General features: G+C 42.7%; 2 protein-coding genes across 4 annotated transcripts in view; one reads left to right on the top strand and one right to left on the bottom strand.

The window, feature by feature from the left end:
• Positions 1-5553: 5553 nt before the first annotated feature.
• On the bottom strand, positions 5554-16072 carry INTS12 (integrator complex subunit 12). Of its 2 annotated transcripts, none has more exons than XM_075860601.1 (7): positions 15862-16072; positions 11044-11209; positions 10049-10192; positions 9724-9911; positions 9153-9312; positions 7602-7757; positions 5554-6248 (listed from the first exon to the last, which is right to left on the bottom strand). In XM_075860601.1, exons 2-7 carry the CDS (start codon positions 11197-11199, stop codon positions 5685-5687), a joined length of 1368 nt encoding a protein of 455 aa, XP_075716716.1. In that variant the 5' UTR covers positions 11200-11209; positions 15862-16072; the 3' UTR covers positions 5554-5684. The 2 variants fall into 2 exon arrangements, with proteins under 2 accessions (XP_075716716.1, XP_075716717.1); XM_075860602.1 differs by lacking the exon at positions 15862-16072 and adding an exon at positions 15744-15787.
• The window catches only part of GSTCD (glutathione S-transferase C-terminal domain containing), a 149969-nt gene continuing 147604 nt past the window's right edge, over positions 15663-18027 (top strand). The window contains exon 1 of one of the 2 annotated variants that reach the window (XR_012883029.1): positions 15663-16171. The gene's annotated coding sequence lies outside the window, so the exon portion shown is untranslated. The remainder of the gene's footprint in view (positions 16172-18027) is intronic. The other variant, XM_075860600.1, reaches the window with a different exon arrangement.

Here is an 18027-nt window from a genome sequence, read left to right as displayed (position 1 = left end):
ATGCTGCCTAAAATATATTCTAATAAAAAAGAGGCCTCAAAATGCACTAGGTGCTTCTTTGCTTCTAGGGCTTGTGTTTTAGTCCACGAGCGCAGTAGGGCCACATGTGGGACATTTCTAAAAACTGCAGAATCTGGACAATACATATTTAGTAGTGTTTCTCTGGTAAAACCTTCTCTGTTACTAAAAAAAAATTGAATAAAATTGAAATTCAGCAGAAAAAATGAAATTTGCAAATTTAATTTCCACTTTGCTTTAATTCCTGTGAAATGCCTGAAGGGTTAAAAAACTTTCTATATGCTGTTTTGAATACTTTGAGGGGTCTAGTTTTTAAAATGGGGTGTTTTATGGGGGTTTCTAACACATAGTCCCCTCAAATCCACTTCAGAACTGAACTGGCACCTTCAAAAAAAGGCTTTTGAAATTTTCTTAAGAATATGAGAAATTGCTGTTTATGTTCTAAGCCTTGTAACGTCCAAGAAAAATAAAAGAATGTTCAAAAAACGATGCCAATCAAAAGTAGACATATGGGAAATGTGAACTAGTAACTATTTTGGGTGGTATAACCGTCTGTTTTTCAAGCAGATGCATTTAAATTCTGAAAAATGCTATTTTTTGTAAATTTTCTCTAAATTTTGCAATTTTTCACAAATAAAGACTGAATATATCGACCAAATTTTACCACGAACATGAAGCCCAAAGTGTCACGAGAAAACAATCTCAGAATCGCTTGGATAGGTTTAAGCATTCCGACGTTATTACCACATAAAGTGAAATATGTCAGATTTGAAAAATGGGCTCTGAGCCTTAAGGCCCAAACTAGGCTGCGTCCTTAAGGGGTTAAGAAAAATTATACCTTAAACCCTTAACGACATCCAATGTATGGGTACGTCGTTGTCGTTAAAGAGAACCTTTCACCTCCCCATACATGTGCAGCATGTAATGGGGAGGGCTGCACAAACCCTGGGGCACTTTACATTTTTTTCTAAGTCCCTCCATTATTTAGATATCTGTGCCGTTACATTTGGCACCCGATATTTAAATAACCCCCTGAACTGTGAAGGGGGCGTGTCACTGCTACGGACAGTGTAAGAGCTGTGGAGAGGAGAGTGGGCATGCGCGCTCTCATCTCTTGTGAGAGATCAGTCTTGTACTTTGTCTGCTGAACTGGCAAGGGGGCGTGTCCCCGCTACGGACAGTGTAAGAACTGGGGAGCGCTTGAACTGTCCGTAGCAGAGACACGCCCCCTTGCCAGTTCCTGTAGACAATACAAGACCGATCTCTCGCAAGAGCTGAAGAGATGAGAGCGCACTCTCTTCTCCACAGCACTTAGGGTATGTTCACACGCAGTGTTTTCAGGTGTATTTTGGGGCGTTTACGCCTCAAAAAACGGAAGCTGAACGCCTATAAACATCTGCCCATTGAAATCAATTGGAAAAACAGCATTTAGTTCATACAGGGCGTCTTTTTACGCCTCTGCTTCAAAAAACGGAGCATAAAAACACGCTCTGTAAAAAGAAGTAGCATGTCACTTCTTGAGGCGTTTTTTTGAGCTGATTTTCCATTGAACACTATGAAAAACGCCTCAAAAAAAGCTCCAAATTTCATTTTCAGCTTCAAAAACGCCTGAAAATCAGAGGCTGTTTTCTCTGAAAGCAGCTCCTTATTTTCAGATGTTTTTGTTAAGTGTGTGAACATACCCTAACACTGTCCGTAGCAGTGACACGCCCCCTTGCCAGTTCGGCAGAAGACTCATCTTGAAAGCTGAAGAGTGAGAGCGCGCGCGCACACTCTCTCTCTTCTCGCTGTAACACTGTCCATATCTGATTGGGCAGTGTCACAGCCATAGTAAAACGCCCCCTTGCCAGTACACGCCCAGTTGACAGTTCAGGGGGTTATTTAAATATCGGGCACCAAATATAATGGCACCGATATCTACACCGCGTTCCAAATTATTATGCAAATTTTATTTTTGGCTGATTTTCCTAAATAGTCGATGCAAATGACAGTCAGTATAATCTTCAAGCCATCAACCGTTGGAGTATAATGCAAATTTTATTGAACAAATCTAATAACAGATTTTTTTTTTAGAAGTAAAAAACTCAAAATGCACTGTTTCAAATTATTATGCACAACAGAGATCAAAACATTTTAAAGGTTGTAAAGTGAACTAAAATGGTAATTTGTTGAATTTGCAGCATCAGGAGGTCATGTTTACAGAAATCAAAAGCTCTTTCAATCAAAAAAAACTTAACAGGCCAAGTTACATGTTAACATAGGACCCCTTCTCTGATATCACCTTCACAATTCTTGCATCCATTGAATTTGTGAGTATTTGGACAGTTTCTACCTGAATATCTTTGCAGGATGTCAGAATAGCCTCCCAGAGCTTCTGTTTTGATGTGAACTGACTCCCACCCTCATAGATATTTTGCTTGAGGATGCTCCAAAGGTTCTCAATAGGGTTGAGGTCAGGGGAACATGGGGGCCACACCATGAGTTTCTCTCCTTTTATGCCCATAGCAGCCAATGACACAGAGGTATTCTTTGCAGCATGAGATGGTGTATTGTCATGCATGAAGATAATTTTGCTACGGAAGGCACGGTTCTTTTTATACCACGGAAGAAAGTGGTCAGTCATAAACTCCACGTACTTTGCAGAGGTCATTTTCACACCGTCAGGGACCCTAAAGGGGCCTACCAGCTCTCTCCCCATGATTCCAGCCCAAAACATGACTCTGCCACCTCCTTGCTGACGTCGCAGCCTTGTTGGGACATGGTGGCTATTCACCAACCATCCACTACTCCATCCATCCATCTGGACCATCCAGGGTTGCACGGCACTCATCAGTAAACTACACGGTTTGAAAATTAGTATTCATGTATTTCTGAGCCCACTGCAACCGTTTCTGCTTGTGAGCATTGTTTAGGGGTGGCCGAATAATAGCTTTATGCACACTGGAGGATCCTACACCTTGAGGTTCGCGGGACTCCAGAGGCACCAGCGGCTTCAAATACCTGTTTGCTGCTTTGCAATGGCATTTTAGCAGTTGCTCTCCTAATCCTATTAATTTGTCTGGCAGAAACCTTCCTCATTATGCCTTTATCTGAACGAATCCGTCTGTGCTCTGAATCAGCCACAAATTTTTTCACAGTACGATGATCACGCTTAAGTTTTCTTGAAATATCCAATGTTTTCATACCTTGTCCAAGGTATTGCACTATTTCACGCTTTTCGGCAGCAGAGAGATCCTTTTTCTTTCCCATATTGCTTGAAACCGGTGGCCTGCTTAATAATGTGGAACGTCCTTCTTAAGTAGTTTTCCTTTGATTGGGCACACCTGGCAAACTAATTATCACAGGTGTCTGAGATTGATTACAATGATCCAAAGAGCCCTAAGATACAATACCATCCATGAGTTTAATTGAAAAATGAATAATTAAATGTTTATGACACTTAAATCCAATGTGCATAATAATTTGGAACACGGTGTAGTGATCCTGCGTTGTTCATCTATGTGCAGCCACATACACACACATTAACGTTACTGAAGTGTCTTGACAGTAAATAGACATCATGTCCAACCAGGCACGTTACCGAAGTGTTGGGATTGTGAATAGACATTGCGTCCTGGTTGGACGTGATGTCTATTCACTGTCAAGACATTTCACAGTAACGTTAATGTGTATGTATGTGGCTGCACATAGTGAACAATGCAGGATCACTATGTGCGGAGTAAATGAATGGAGAGTCAGCGTCATACACTTCTCTTTACAATGCCCACTTGGTCAAAAGTAAAAAGACGCCCAGTTGTCTAATAAGAAAGTCATTAGCATAAAACTAAAATTGCTCATAACTTGGTGAAAATAGATCGTTTTTCTAAATAAAAAACACTGCTGTTGCCTACATTACAGCACCGATCACATTATGTACAAGATAGGGCAGTTATAAATGTAGTGACAGAGCCTCTAAAGAAACGTTGAAATAGCAGGAATGCACCGATCAATGTATGCATGCAAATTAAATTGGGGATTACATAGATACATAAGTTTCAATCCTCCTATACAAGCTGTAAGGCTATGTTCACACGTCGCAGTCAAAGCAAGTTTTTTTTTTTTTTGCAGCGATTTTAGCAAAATTAATTCCTGCAAAACTGCTCCATTTTCCCATAAATTCTCGCCAAAAAAAAAATAAAAACGCGAATTGACTGCAACTTATGAACACAGCCTACCCTTAATCAATAATCGTAAATCCCTAAACTTAATCTATTTGCTAATACAATTATTTTTTTTTTTTAAGTGAACTAGTTGTAAACGATCGTTAAGGCGACAGTCAATGGATGAAAACGTCTTTTTAGATTGACAAATCTTTTTAATCCATCATAAATGTATTAAAAATTCATCTCCAGTGATAATGGTTATTGCTATGACTGAAGCGTGTAACTTGTATATCACTAGTGAAGCGGCCAGTGGAAATCACACTACAGATCAGGTACAGACAGGATAGGTACAGTGTAATCACTTGTTTTGAAGTTAAGATTCTTGGCTCTAGCTGCGACTAGGGATGCATCGAAATTTGAATACCATTTCGATACCGTGCACCCTGAAACGGTACAACACCATCAATTTATGTATAAATCAATACTAAGCTGTGCGGCCGCACAGTTTAATATTGAGATAAATGGAGAACATGGCGCGTGCACTGTACAGCACTGGGATGTTCTCTTCCTTCTGCAACCACCCTGCTCGTCAAGAGTGCCAGCCGCGTCACCGTAGGAGGGAGGAACCATGCTGCCGTGAGTCACTGCCTGCCCGCAGGACTACTGTCCGATACTGAAAACATGATTACACTATGGGACAGTAGTCACGCGGGGAGGCAGTGACTCACATTAGCATGGATGACTATGATGCTAGGAGCCCGGCTTTCTCAACTATGTTGGATCCAGGAAAAGCGGGCGACATACGTTTCGTATCTCATGCTCCAAACACAGCCATGGGAATTAACCACATCATTTCCCGCACACATTAACCCAATGGTACAAATTATAATAAGTGATCCCATCGAGTAACTCGCTCACAGTTGTAATGGGCAACATTGGGTTAATGTGTGAGGTACATGATGGGGTTAATTACTATTAATGTGAGGCACATGGAGGTTCAAAATTGATAACACCACGTGCCTCACATCAGAAAATGGAAGGACTTTATATTTTTGAGGTTTTTTTTTATGGTTGGCAAAGTTTCGTTTTGGTATCGAGTATCGCAATACTACTCTAAATATCGGTATCGAAATCCAAATTCTGGTATCGGGACAACCCTAGCTGCGACCCAGTCTGAGTTACAGCCGTTGGTAGCAAGGACGGATCAGATATGCCCCTGGCTAATCCTGGCAGGAAGGCACATGAGGTACGGCGCTAGGGAATTCTTCAGCGTTGTCCATAGAATACATTGGAGTTCACATAACAAAATCAGTGGCCAATACCACAGATATTCTCTCTATTACATATAATAATAATGTTTAGTACTGTGAATAAAAAAACAAAATGAAATGTATTTCTAAGAATGTAATTTTACTATATTCAAGTTGTGCAGTTACATGACCAAGGCATTTTACATTAAACCTACTACAGTAGCATCTCATTCCACCAGTACAGTTGTTGAGTTTCATCTTTTTGTCTGAATGGTCATTTCTTCAGTTTTTTCTGAGCGGCTTTCTTTTTCACCATTTGGAGTCGCTTCATGGCATTTAACTGAGATTCTTGAGACGTCGGACCTTTGGCTCCGGACTGCTGAGAGCCGGGATCTACAGGAGATTTACTACTGGAGCTTCCACTGCTTCCTCCTCCATTACCACTGCTGATCTGACTTCCAGAAGAACTTATGCTCGGACTAGGAAGGCCTGTTTTGCTGACATTCTCGCTGCTCATGGTACGGCTGAGACCGGTCTTTCCCAATATTAGAGGTGGCAAAGGTTTTAACGGAATAGAATTTGTATTGCTGTTTCCAGACCCTGGCTTAGATGCTGATCCCGTTTTCAAGGGTGCCAAGCCAATTGAACCCATTGGCTTTTGACCTGCAGACAGAGTGGGAGGCTTTCCGCCAGCAGCCTGTGTTACGTTACCTAGTTTGGAGGTTGCAATTGCTGCAGAGGCAGTTTTTGCTCCAAATGCTGCCCACCCTGTAAGACCACTTGCAGCAGAGGATGATGTTCCAGAATTGGAGGAATTCCCAGATGCTACAGCGGATGCCTTGATATGTAAATAAGGAATAAAAACAGTAAGACTTCAGTAATAATATATTCAACTATTATTCTAACAACATAATTATTCAGATTGCATATTAGCATGGCAGATGGACTCAAAATATACGGATATAAAAGAGAAAAAACATTTATTTCGATCGGTTGTCACCAGAGTAACAGGGTTAAATCTAACAAATAAAATATTTTATATGAATACGCAACATTGGATGCAAATCCAGATAATTCTTGTATTTGTATATACAAATCCATGTACACACATCCAAATCTGCTCCTATCCCCTTAGCAATGAACATATGCACCCAACTATGATTTAGATAAGGCAGCACTGTGGGTGACAGAATATCGACAAAGAAAATATCAAAAATGGTTTACTCAGCACACAACATCTACCTTTCTGCATTGTTATCTTGTCTAAACAAAACATGGCCTGCCAGATGGCACACGGATCCTTTTACAACCTGTGTGGAACCGGATTATTAATAGCTGGAAAGATGATGCAGTCCATACACGGAGCGCACCTTGAGCTGCATCATGGAAACAAATACAATATTGAAGAGAGTAGCCCCGCACTGATCATTGGTTTCAGAAATGGAGTTAGCGCTAGAAATACTGCGGCACAGAAGTATTTAGGATCTCAAGAAGACGCTGTATCTTTAATTAGTAGAGGATGATAGGGATTATTGTGACGAAAGTGTAACATTAGAGAATGGGAATAGAGGAGAAAAGCCAAACCATTAAAAAAGGTGCACCTACCGTGAGACAGGTGTGCTGTCAACAGACATCTAGAGGATGTTCATAAAGGGTTAAACCAGTAAACTAGAAGTGTACCCACTATTCCGGTCACTGAAGCGGACAGATGGAAGACTGCAGCAACCGGAAACCCACTTGGGAGGCTGTATTGGGGGCGCTCCAATGAAACTTGTAAAAGATTTCTTGACGAGGTCTCATTTAAAGCGCACCTTTCTACTGCTAGATGACCTTTAAACTGTCATATCAGACGGAAAATGAAAAGGAGTTTTCCCATCGGAACAGCCTTATGGGGCATATGGACGTCATACAGATACGTACCTTTTTTTACCCATAAACGAGGAAAAAAGATAAATAAGCAATAGTTACAACAGGAAGATGCAGGAGACATGGGGCAGGGTGACATACCCTAATGTGATTCCCGGTGTCAATCTGCATGTATTTAACGATCCTGAGAAGGAAGGGGCCACAGATATTTAGCGCTGTGGCATCTTCACAGCGGCACTCCCAGCCACCCGCTATGCAGGGAACTCCAACACATATCTATTCCCAGCTCCCCAGCCAGTGACTGACAGGTAACATACAGTAATACCTTAACCTCTGTCCGTTTGAAAGCTAAGAACGTTTGCGCAGAATCGGCTTTGGTCTTCAGCTCAGGTTTGATGATGGACGGGTCCTTCACGACCAGCATTGTTGCAGAAGTAGCTGAGGGGGAAGGCTTTTGTGAGGGTTTCTGATTCTTCTGTGCCTACAAGAACAAATGAATCAATTAGATAAGTAAATAAATGACTAGTAACAATAAAGAGCATATTAAATAGTGGGTCACATACATGGGCCTAACAACTTGGACTGAAGTGTTTTCATCTTGGGAAGAAAGTTACATACAAGGTTTGTCGTTTTTGCCCTGTTTACACAGGGAGATGCGCTGCCGACAATGATAAGATTTTCAGAATTTAAAACGATACGATCAGCTGATGAACGAGTGTTTGCCCGTTCATCAGCTGATCACTGCCCTGTTTACACAGGACAATTATCAGGCACAAGTGTACTGCGAACGCTCGTTTGTAAAAGGGCCTCAAGTCACTGGAGCTAAACGTTACATTTCACAATTAGTATCCAGTGAATTACAACACGTTTTGTGGCTCCTAATTGCAAGGTAAAGAAGCGCTCCGGCTGATCTCAGTAACAAATCCATCTTCAGTATGCTCCTCTTAGGCCTTATTCACACGAACGTGTCCGTTTTGCACGCGTAAAAAAACGCTGCGTTTTTGCTGCGTCGCAGTTCCGTGCGACTTCAGTGTATGGTGTATGTCAGCATTTTTTACGCGCGTATGTCATCCGTTCTTTACGTCAGCAAAATAAACTTTCTTTTTGTCATCATTTCTTTAGCAACTGTTGCGTGACCATGATTTTCACGCACCCATTGACTTCAATGGGTGCGTGATGCGCAAAAAATGCACAAGTATAGGAGACGCAGTGAGTTTCACGGAGCGGACACACGCTGCATGAAAAACACTGAATGTCTGAATGGCCCCATTGACTTGCATAGGTCCGGGTGACGCTCATAACACAGACGTGAAATACGCTCGTGTGAATAAGGCCTTAATGTGGCAGTGTGAAGGGAAACAGGTGATCTTTCAGGTCTTTAATCAGAAAAATAGAGCTCCAATCCAAGATAAAAATAATCAGCAAAGAATTCTGGAGTTAGATTATAAAAAGTAGACATTACAGACAGCAAAGGTGTTGTTCAGGATTAGAAAAACATTGCGGTGATCTTCCAGGACACACGCCACACCTGTCTGCAGGTTGTGTGTGGTATTGCAACTCATCCTCATTCACGCCAATTAAGTGGAGCTGCAATACTAGACACATCCCATGGATAGATGTAGCGCTGTTCTGTAAGAAAGCAGCCATGTTCTTCTTATCCTGGTCAAGAGTAGATTACATGTGATGTTACACTCTGGTGCCTCAGTAACTTGTTGCAAAAGGTTTTTTTTTGTTTGTTGTATTTTTTTTTTAACTAGACGAGCCACAACACAACTGCTATTTTTTCTGTCTTTGGCCAATGTGACGTTGTTATCTGACAGTTTTAAAATACAAGTTTATCATTTGAGAATCAGATTCCTACATTCAAGGATCTTACCATTCTCTTCATCTGCCTAGTACAGCGCGCACAGTACCAAACCAAACGGGGATCGTTCACATCCTTATCTGTGACTTGCGGTTTGTGACAATCTTGATGGTAGAGATTATGGCATTCCTGGCATTCTACCAGCTGATTACCCGAGAAAACGGTCATCTGTCTGGAATTATTGAAAAAATGTAATGTTACATGGTGTCCAAAGTGATTAATGCCTAATGACAGTTTTTTTTGTATTTTAGGCACAGTCCCCATCTGTGTCGGAGTCTCTGTCAGGAGCCTCCGCTGCAGATTCAGAAGTTTTTGCCGGACACCGTGGCAATGGGTGTAGTTGGTTTCGGTCATCCGACAGACTCGGCGGCTCTGATTTTTCGTTGTTCTGTTCCTATGACTTAGCAAAACAACGGAAAGCCCTGACGCAGATTTGAAAAGAGCCAAGGCTAATACAATGTGTCCATTAATTGCTGAGATGTCAAAAGCCATGTCTTTCTATTACAAAATAATGTAGCAAAGCGAACAATGAGTGTTACATTAATTTTCCCATAATAACATACTACCATTTGCAGTCACTCACCGACAGACAACGCAGGCTAGACCCATCTCCATGGCAAAGTCATCAGCACTAGTTTCATCAAAGCTGGACAGATCAGGCATAGGTAGGTCCTTACTAGTCTGCACAGTGATTGGAGAGGAGCGCGCCTCTGGTTTCTCCAAGCGAGGTTTCTTTGGTAAATCAACGGGATCACTAATATCCACCTTCATCTATCACCAAAAACATAAAGTAAGTAAGATACAAAAACAAACATTCTATAAACTCACTATATATTACAAGAACAGATTTATAACCAAAAGTCTAGAAAATATGTGTTCAGATCCATATGACGAAGAACCAGACCTACCTTATCTGAGGACCTCTTCTCTGCCTCTTTCTTCACCTTCTCTGTTGGCAGTGCTTTGCTCAGGACGCTGCTTGCAGTAGAACTGTTGCTAGTCTTAACGTCGGACTTAGGTTTAGGCAGTGTCACTTTAGGCTGCTCGACATCCTTCAACAAAAGAGACAAATGTCAACCTTATTCTTTTTAGGTCTCTTGTTTTTCATTACACTTACAACTACTAAATCCCCATATAAAGCTCTTCAGCTAGCTCTTATGCTTCCCTTTTTAAGAATTGAGAACTCGCTGTTCCCCCATCTGCCATACAGTTCAGTGGAGAATGACCTCATATGGGAATAGGGGACCCCTCTATTAGACATTCATGCATTACAGGCCTAGACTAATTCTCGCAAGGTCTAGAAGACAGTTCTAAAAGCTATAAGTCACCAGAGAGTGTATCAGCGTCAGGTATAACACATCACTTGAAGTTTTAACCCACGCAATAGTCAGGATAGAGCTCCCCTTAATGGAAGTCACAGAAGTGCCCCTCTATCCATATAGTAGTAAAAATTGTTTACCCCCTAGTACTCACAGCAGTCCCACCATCTAGTCACGTCATCCACTTTATCAGCATTCACAGCAGTCCCCCCCTCACTTTCCTAGTAGTCACAACTGAAGACTCTTCACATCCCCCCTCCCCATGACAGTCCTATGAAGTGCTCTGTTCATTTTTTTTTTTAGCACCTCCCCAGTAGTCAGAGCTTCTGCTTCCCTATGGAGTCACTTTCAGCAATATACCCTCTGCTGGTAGAAAGTGACGAACAAGCAGTCTATTATTATTGACTGTGCTATGTAGCCTACTTCATCAGTCTCTGCTAACATTATATGACAGCTGCCGTGTGCCGCCTCTGACCACCTTCGCTTGGAGACATTGAGCTTATATTATCATAAAATGATAGGCCATGCAGGTGCTTTGGGGAAACCACACTGACTTAAATTTTATCCTTATGCTTAGGTCAAACCTTTTGTGGAGGCCGATACCCAGAGTCAAGGCCCTTGCACAGAGATTCATCCAGCAAAGACTTCAGTCTCTCAGCAGAATCTTTGTTCTTAGAGTGGAGGTACCCAAGTGCTTTCAAAAAAACTGGGTCCAACTCTGCATTTATCACAGCCGCCATGTTTAGAACCCTGAAATGGAAAAAATATCTGCATGAAGAAATGCTATCCAGTATTCATGGAAACACAATCGAACACTAGGAGAAAAATATAGAACTACTGACAGGTCCCGAGTAGGTCACTGGTGCCTTAGGACACTTTAGTTCACAGTCATGAATTTAAAGATCATTACAGTGAAGTGTGGGAGTAAAGCAGCAGTTGTTTTTGTTATAGTCCATAGGGGGCGCTGCTTTTGTTTATGTTACCATACGAATTGTCTTTCCTCTGCTCCAATGAAACAAAGATGTGAAAAATAACCAATGTTTTTACTACATTTTGGGGAAAAAAAATTGCAAGCTTAAAATATTAAATTTGAATACATACTGTTGGTGTGTGAGAAAACTTAAACTCACCCTATGAAAGTAATGCTTTGGGCCTAAAAAAATATATGTCTTTAACAAAATGACAGTTTTGTGCAAAGACAATTTGGGCCCTACAGAGGTGGCTTCTCTTCTGCGTGAAACAAGACATTTTTGTCACAGCAGATCTTAAAGTGCACCTCCAACTACAAACATCATCTCATATTCAGGTCCACAAGTCTGTGCCAATTATTTCCTAACATATCTTTACAGGGGTCGGAGCTCTGGTGTTTTCTGATACAGGGATTTATTCTTCTGCTTCCCTCCATACTTTAGTACCTTCTGTATTATTACAGTAGAGCTCTACCTCATCAAGGTTGCCTACTCCGGATACATAGGGTGCTTTAAAATTCGTGCGCTCTGGCGATTCAGTGTTAAATAGGTTTAGTTCATGGGTTCAGAGCTAGTAAACATTCTGAAAGCCTCGAATATAGCCCACTTTGTATAGGTTTTATATTGTAAAGATGAGCAGTTTATTTAGTCTCTGTTCAGCAATAACAATAAAACCACCTGTCTAATATTGTGTAGTTCCTCCTCGGGCCACTAAAACGGACTCCACAAGACTTCTGAAAGTGTTCTATGGTATCTGGCCCCAAGATGTTAGCAGCAGATCCTCTAAGACACGTAATTAGCGATGTGGGGCCTCTATGGATCATACTTTATTTTCCAGCACATCCAACAAATGCTCTATCATATTGAGATCTGGGGAATTTGGAGGCCTAGTCAACGCCATGTACCCCTTGTCATGTTCCCCAAACCATTCCTGAACAATTTTTGCAGTGTGGCATGGCGCATTATCCTGCTGAAAGAGGCCACTGCCATTAGGGAATACCATAGCAATAAAGGGGTGCACTTTTTTCTGCCACAATGTTTATGATTATAGGACCCAAGATTTCCCAGAGCATCACAGTGCCTCCGCAGGCTTGCCTTCTTCTCATAGTGCACGCTGCTGACATCTCTTTCCCAGGTAAGCGATGCACACACTTCCAGATGTCCACATGATGTAAAAGGAAATGTGATTCATCAGACTAGGCCACCTTCTTCCATTGCTCCATGGTTCAGAACGGGCTCACGTGCCCATTGCAGGCACTTTCGCCGTTGAAAATTGATCAGCGTCGGCACGGTAACAGGTCTGCAGCTATGCAGCCCCATACACAGCAAGTCGTGATGCACTGTCTGTTCGGACAACGGTCTATCATAGACAGAATTAACTCTTTCAGCAATTTGTGCTACAGTAGATCTCGCTCCACATGCGCAAAAGACCCTGTCTGTTCATCGGTTGTCCTGCCTTGGACCACTTTTTGGTAGTTACTAACCAATGCACACCAGGAACACCCCACAAGACTTGCAGTTTTTGAGTTGCTCTGACCCAAACATCTAGCCATCACAATTTGGCACTTGTCAAAGTCGCTCAGATCCTTACCCTTGCCCATTTTTCCTGCTTCCAACACATTAACTTCAAGAACTGACTTATGCCTAATATACCCCACCTAGGGCTGGGCGATCAAATTAATTTGATTAATTGGCCCTCAAGGCCTCCGACGATTCTGTTTTTTACCAGAATCGTTAGATTATTTTTAGTGGCGCCGTGCTGCAGGAGGAAGCCCCGCCGTCTTGTCACTGCCTGATCTGCCCCTGTCTGTCCCTGCTTCCCCACGGAACTGCTGTTCTGTTGTGCACAAAATGATACAGTACAGAACAGCAGTTACACGGGGAAGCAGAGACTCCCAGTATATAAAGCCACACCGCCCTGTATATACTAACACCCCTTGCAGATCCCGCCACCAGCCCCCCCCCCCTTGCAGATCGCGCCACCAGCCCCCCCCCCCTTGCAGATCACGCCACCAGACCCCCCCCTTTCAGATCGCGCCACCACCGGGTGGGGGTGCGATCTCCAAGGGTGTGTGGAACTATATGGGGGGTGGCACTGTTACTATATGTGGGCCCTGTGTCACTATGGGGGCACTGTTACTATATGTGAGCCCTGTGTTGCTGTTACTATATGTGGGCTCTGTGACACTATATGGGGGCACTGAAGCACCATCTACGGGGGCACTGCTGTGTTTTCAGGGGATTGGGACAAAAAATACTCTGACAAAGGAAATCCATATGGAGAGGCAAGGATGGAAAACGGACATGAAAAACTGACAATTGATCAGATTTTAATGGCCATTTTTTTTCACTGTCGTGTGACTGCAGCCTACATGACTGATACCAGGAGTCCTGATCACATGTACCGTGTTTGACACACGGATCGTTTTTCACGGTTGTGTGAATCTGACCTTAATGTAATTTATTTAACATCCCATGGTGGGGCCGGTACTACACAGGGTCCTGCTCAGACTTCAGACACTATAATGTAATCTTGCCCCAAAGTGGCTGCTCGCTATCTACCTGGCCCTACTGCAATTTACACTGCTCTCGCCTGCAACGTCGGAGACCGGGTGAGGTGGTGACGGGCAGAGGGGGATGTTAGTGCACGCAGCGCATCATTTATTATAGATTCTGTTAACCTGTTCCCTGCCGGGGAACACAGAAATTATAATCAGATATACATTTTTCCAATAGTCTTTCTGATAAAGTATTTGCAGAGGTTAAAAGTTGTGAAGTTACATACAAGTATTATTATAGTAATATATGTAGTTATTTATATAAAGAAAGTAATTTATGAACTGATCGAGATTCAAATCGAAAATCGCCCATAGGCTTGAAAAAAAATCTAGATTTTATTTGGTCAAAAATCGCCCAGCCCTAACCCTACCCCATGTCAAGTGCGACTGTAAGGAGAATATCAATGTTATGGCTGAACGGTGTATGTAGCGCGGTTAATAAAAGCCATGCATTTAGTATCTGACCACTGGCACATGAAGTGATCACATAAGGGTATGGTATCTAACCAGTGCTGTATTGTAATAAATAATCATGATAGGAGAAAAGACATAGCCTGTTTAGTACATTCAATATTGTGAAGAGAACTGAGCTAAGCCGAGAGCTTAAAATGAAAAGATTTTTCCAGCTCACCGGTTTCTAGTGTCTTCAGTGATCCCTGGCACCCGCAGTTAAAAAAAAAAAAAAAAAAAAAAAAGGCATGATCCAGCACTTCATAAAGAAATCTCAGGACTTTATTGTATAAAGGCTTTGGCTAAGAACGCAGTTGGCGTTTGAAACGCGTAAGCATACTGGTCCTTTGTCTTTATGTGCTGGGTGGATTTCTAACGTTTATACAATAAAGTACGGAGATTTCATCATGAAGTGCTGGATCATAACTTTTTTTTCTCTTGCTGCCATGTCTGGGACACACATGACCTGCTGACACTGAACCCGTCAGGTCCACGGGACTGACAGATTCAGGTCTTAGCGAACAATACCGCTGCTCTATAGAGAATACAGAGTAGCTGTATCTCAAAAAGTAAGAATTTTTAATAAAAACGAATTATGACTTGTACCAATCACACACATATATATATAGCGCAATTCTACAGGAGAGAGGACGTCATGGCTCAATATAGCAATTCTACCCTGATCTCGTTTTAAAAGTCTTGACAGCCACTTTAAGGATATTTTATTGGTTTTTTAGAATATCATGAAGTTTTGTTCATCTGCAACTCAAGCATTTCGGGACAGCCTTGTAGCAGGTATAAGGACGTCCTCACAGTTTTATAAAAACATCCAATCATTGCTATTGGGTTTGTGTCATTTGTGGTCATCGGCGCTCATCTCCAAAACCGGAAGAAATGTGCGTCAGCGTATCCTCCAATCCGTGTTGATTGCTTAGGCAGCATATAAATGGGATGTTGTAAAACTTTACTCACAAGGATTGCACTTTACTTTATTGTGGATATTAGGTGCGGATTCCACAGTGAAAATCTAACAACAAAAGAAGTAAAACCGAACACATAAATAACCCCCAACAAGTTCCGAAAGGGTTAAAACAACAAAAGAATAAATATACTTTCTATTGCTGGCCATGGTGTCTACACTCTCAGAGCGAACGCATCACATGTCGTCCATACTGACGTCATGGTCACGTAGTATACAACACTTCATGGTGTCGAGGATGTAAACAAGGGCGCAGAATCAATACGGGTAGTATATTACTATAAGGACACTGCGTGCTGGGAAGCCTCCATTATCAGCAGGTCTCTCACCCGCCAGGAAGCCATACTAAACATCTGCTAGCCTTCTATTATTAGTGTAACCATAGACGTGGCTGCTGAGTACCACACATGTACCCTGTCCATACACCCACACTACACGGCTCAGTACCTGACTGCCCGGGACACAGGTCAGCGGCCACTTCCGGGTGTATGAATTAGCGGTCCGTCCTCCCCCTGTTCCGTGAACCAGAGCTGAACGTTCCGTTTGTACCTAGCTAGAAGAACAGTTCCGACGGCAACTAGTTGATGTATGCGGGAGAAGTAGCTTGTGTGTGATCGCTACCAATGGTTTATACGAGTACGAGGTGCTAGACAGGGGGACTTGTTTGGAAGTTGCACAGCTGAGCCGGAAGTGTTCTTGCACATGGATATCTGCGCGGAAGCATCATCTGCATAGACTGTAGTGAAAGCAGCTCCAGGTAGAAGACGCCTCTATGTATCCTGCGCTCTTGTAATATATGTATTGTCAATGTGACACATTCAGTGGAAAGCTATGCCTCATCCTGTCCGGACTACACGGCTAGCCAGCTCAGCCTCATCATTTATTTAGAAAGCGCATGATTTGCCTGTATACCCAAAAACACCCCTGACAATTATTGAGTTCTGGTGTTTCAGCCACACCAATTGCAAACATGCTTAAAATCATGCACACAGCCATGCAATCTCGATAAACAAAGATTGCTTGTCGTATGGGTCATACTGAAGAGCTCAGTATGTGGCACTGCCAAAGATGCCACGTGTCAGTTCATTAAATTTCGAATCTGCTGGATTTTCCCCGTCAGTTAACCCCTTCTCGCCTAAACCCTTTTTCAGATTTTCATTTTCGTTTTTTCCTCCCCACCTTTCAAAAGCCATAACGTCTTTATTTTTCCGTCTATATAGTACTATGAGGGCATGATTTTGGGCTCCGACCGCTGCATATCGTCCGTTCGGCAGAACTGCAGCTCTGTTCCTATTCACTTGAATAAAAGCAGAGCTGCAATACTGCAGCTCGGCCGCTGTTCTTTGACCGGAGCCATTTGCTTCCGGCAACATCGTCCGGCGCCCGGAGGCAGCCGTAGTGGCGGATCGGTCCGGGTGTCGGACACGCACCAATCGTATACTGATGACCGGTCATCATTTTTCAGAAAGTGGACAACCCCTTTAAGTGCTATTGTGAAGCGGAAGTGTCTAGTAATAGTAACAGCTCAGCCACGAAGCAGTAGACCACGCAAACTCACACAGCGGTGCTGAAGTGCGTATCATGTAAAAAATGCTGATTGTCGCATAGCTGACTACAGAGTTCCACACTGCCTCAGGAAGTGACATCAGCACAAGAACTGCGGCTCAGGAGCCTCATGAAATGGGTTTCCATGGTCGAGCAGCTGCAAAGATCACCATTTGCAATTCCAAGTGTTGGCTGGAGTGGTGTAAAGCACGCCAACACTGGACTCTGGAGCAGAAGAAAGGTGTTTTGTGAAGTTACCAATGATGCTTCTCTATCTAGAAGTCTGATGCACGAGTTTGGGTTTGACGAATACCAGGAGAACGCTACTTACCGGCATACAAAGTTACTATTGTAAAATTTGGTAGAGGAGGAAAATGGCAAAGGGCTTTTTTTTTCTGGGTTCGGGCTAGGTATCTTATTTCCACTGAAGGGAAATCTTAGGGCCAGTTCACACTGAGTTTTTTGATGCAGAAACCGCGTCGCAAAACGCGCCAAAAATGCCTCCTATTGATTGCAATGGGAGGCGGAGGCGTTTTTTCTCGTGAGCGGAAAAACCATCTCGCGGGAAAAAGAAGGGATATGCCCTATCTTCGGGCGTTTATGTTTCTGACCTCCCATTGACATCAATGGGAGGCAGAAGTAGGGTATTTCGCGGCGTTTTGACCCTGTAGAATACAGCTCGAAAAAACGCCACGAAAATTGCAAGTGGCTTAAAAAACGTCTGAAAATCGGGAGCTGTTTTCCCTTGAAAACAGCTCCGTATTTTCAGACGTTTTTGGTAAAGCGTGTGAACATACCCTAACGTTTCAGCATACCAAGACATTTTGGAAAATTGTATGCTTCTAATTTTGTTGGAACACTTTGGTGAAGGTCCTTTTATGTTACAGCCCCAGTGCAAAAAGCTAGTTCCATAAAGACATGGTTGGTCAAGTTTGGTGTTGAAGAACTTAGAGCCCTGACCTCAACCCTATCGAGCACCTTTAGGATAAACTAGAATGGAGATTGTGAGCCAGGCCCTCTCATTCAACATCATTGCCTGACCTCACAAATGGTCTTCTGGATGAATGG

The sequence above is a fragment of the Rhinoderma darwinii genome, chromosome 1 (assembly GCF_050947455.1).
Source record: "Rhinoderma darwinii isolate aRhiDar2 chromosome 1, aRhiDar2.hap1, whole genome shotgun sequence".
Lineage (NCBI taxonomy): Eukaryota > Metazoa > Chordata > Amphibia > Anura > Rhinodermatidae > Rhinoderma > Rhinoderma darwinii.
Note: the sequence above shows the minus strand (reverse complement) of the source record. Positions and strands in the feature narration are given on the sequence as shown.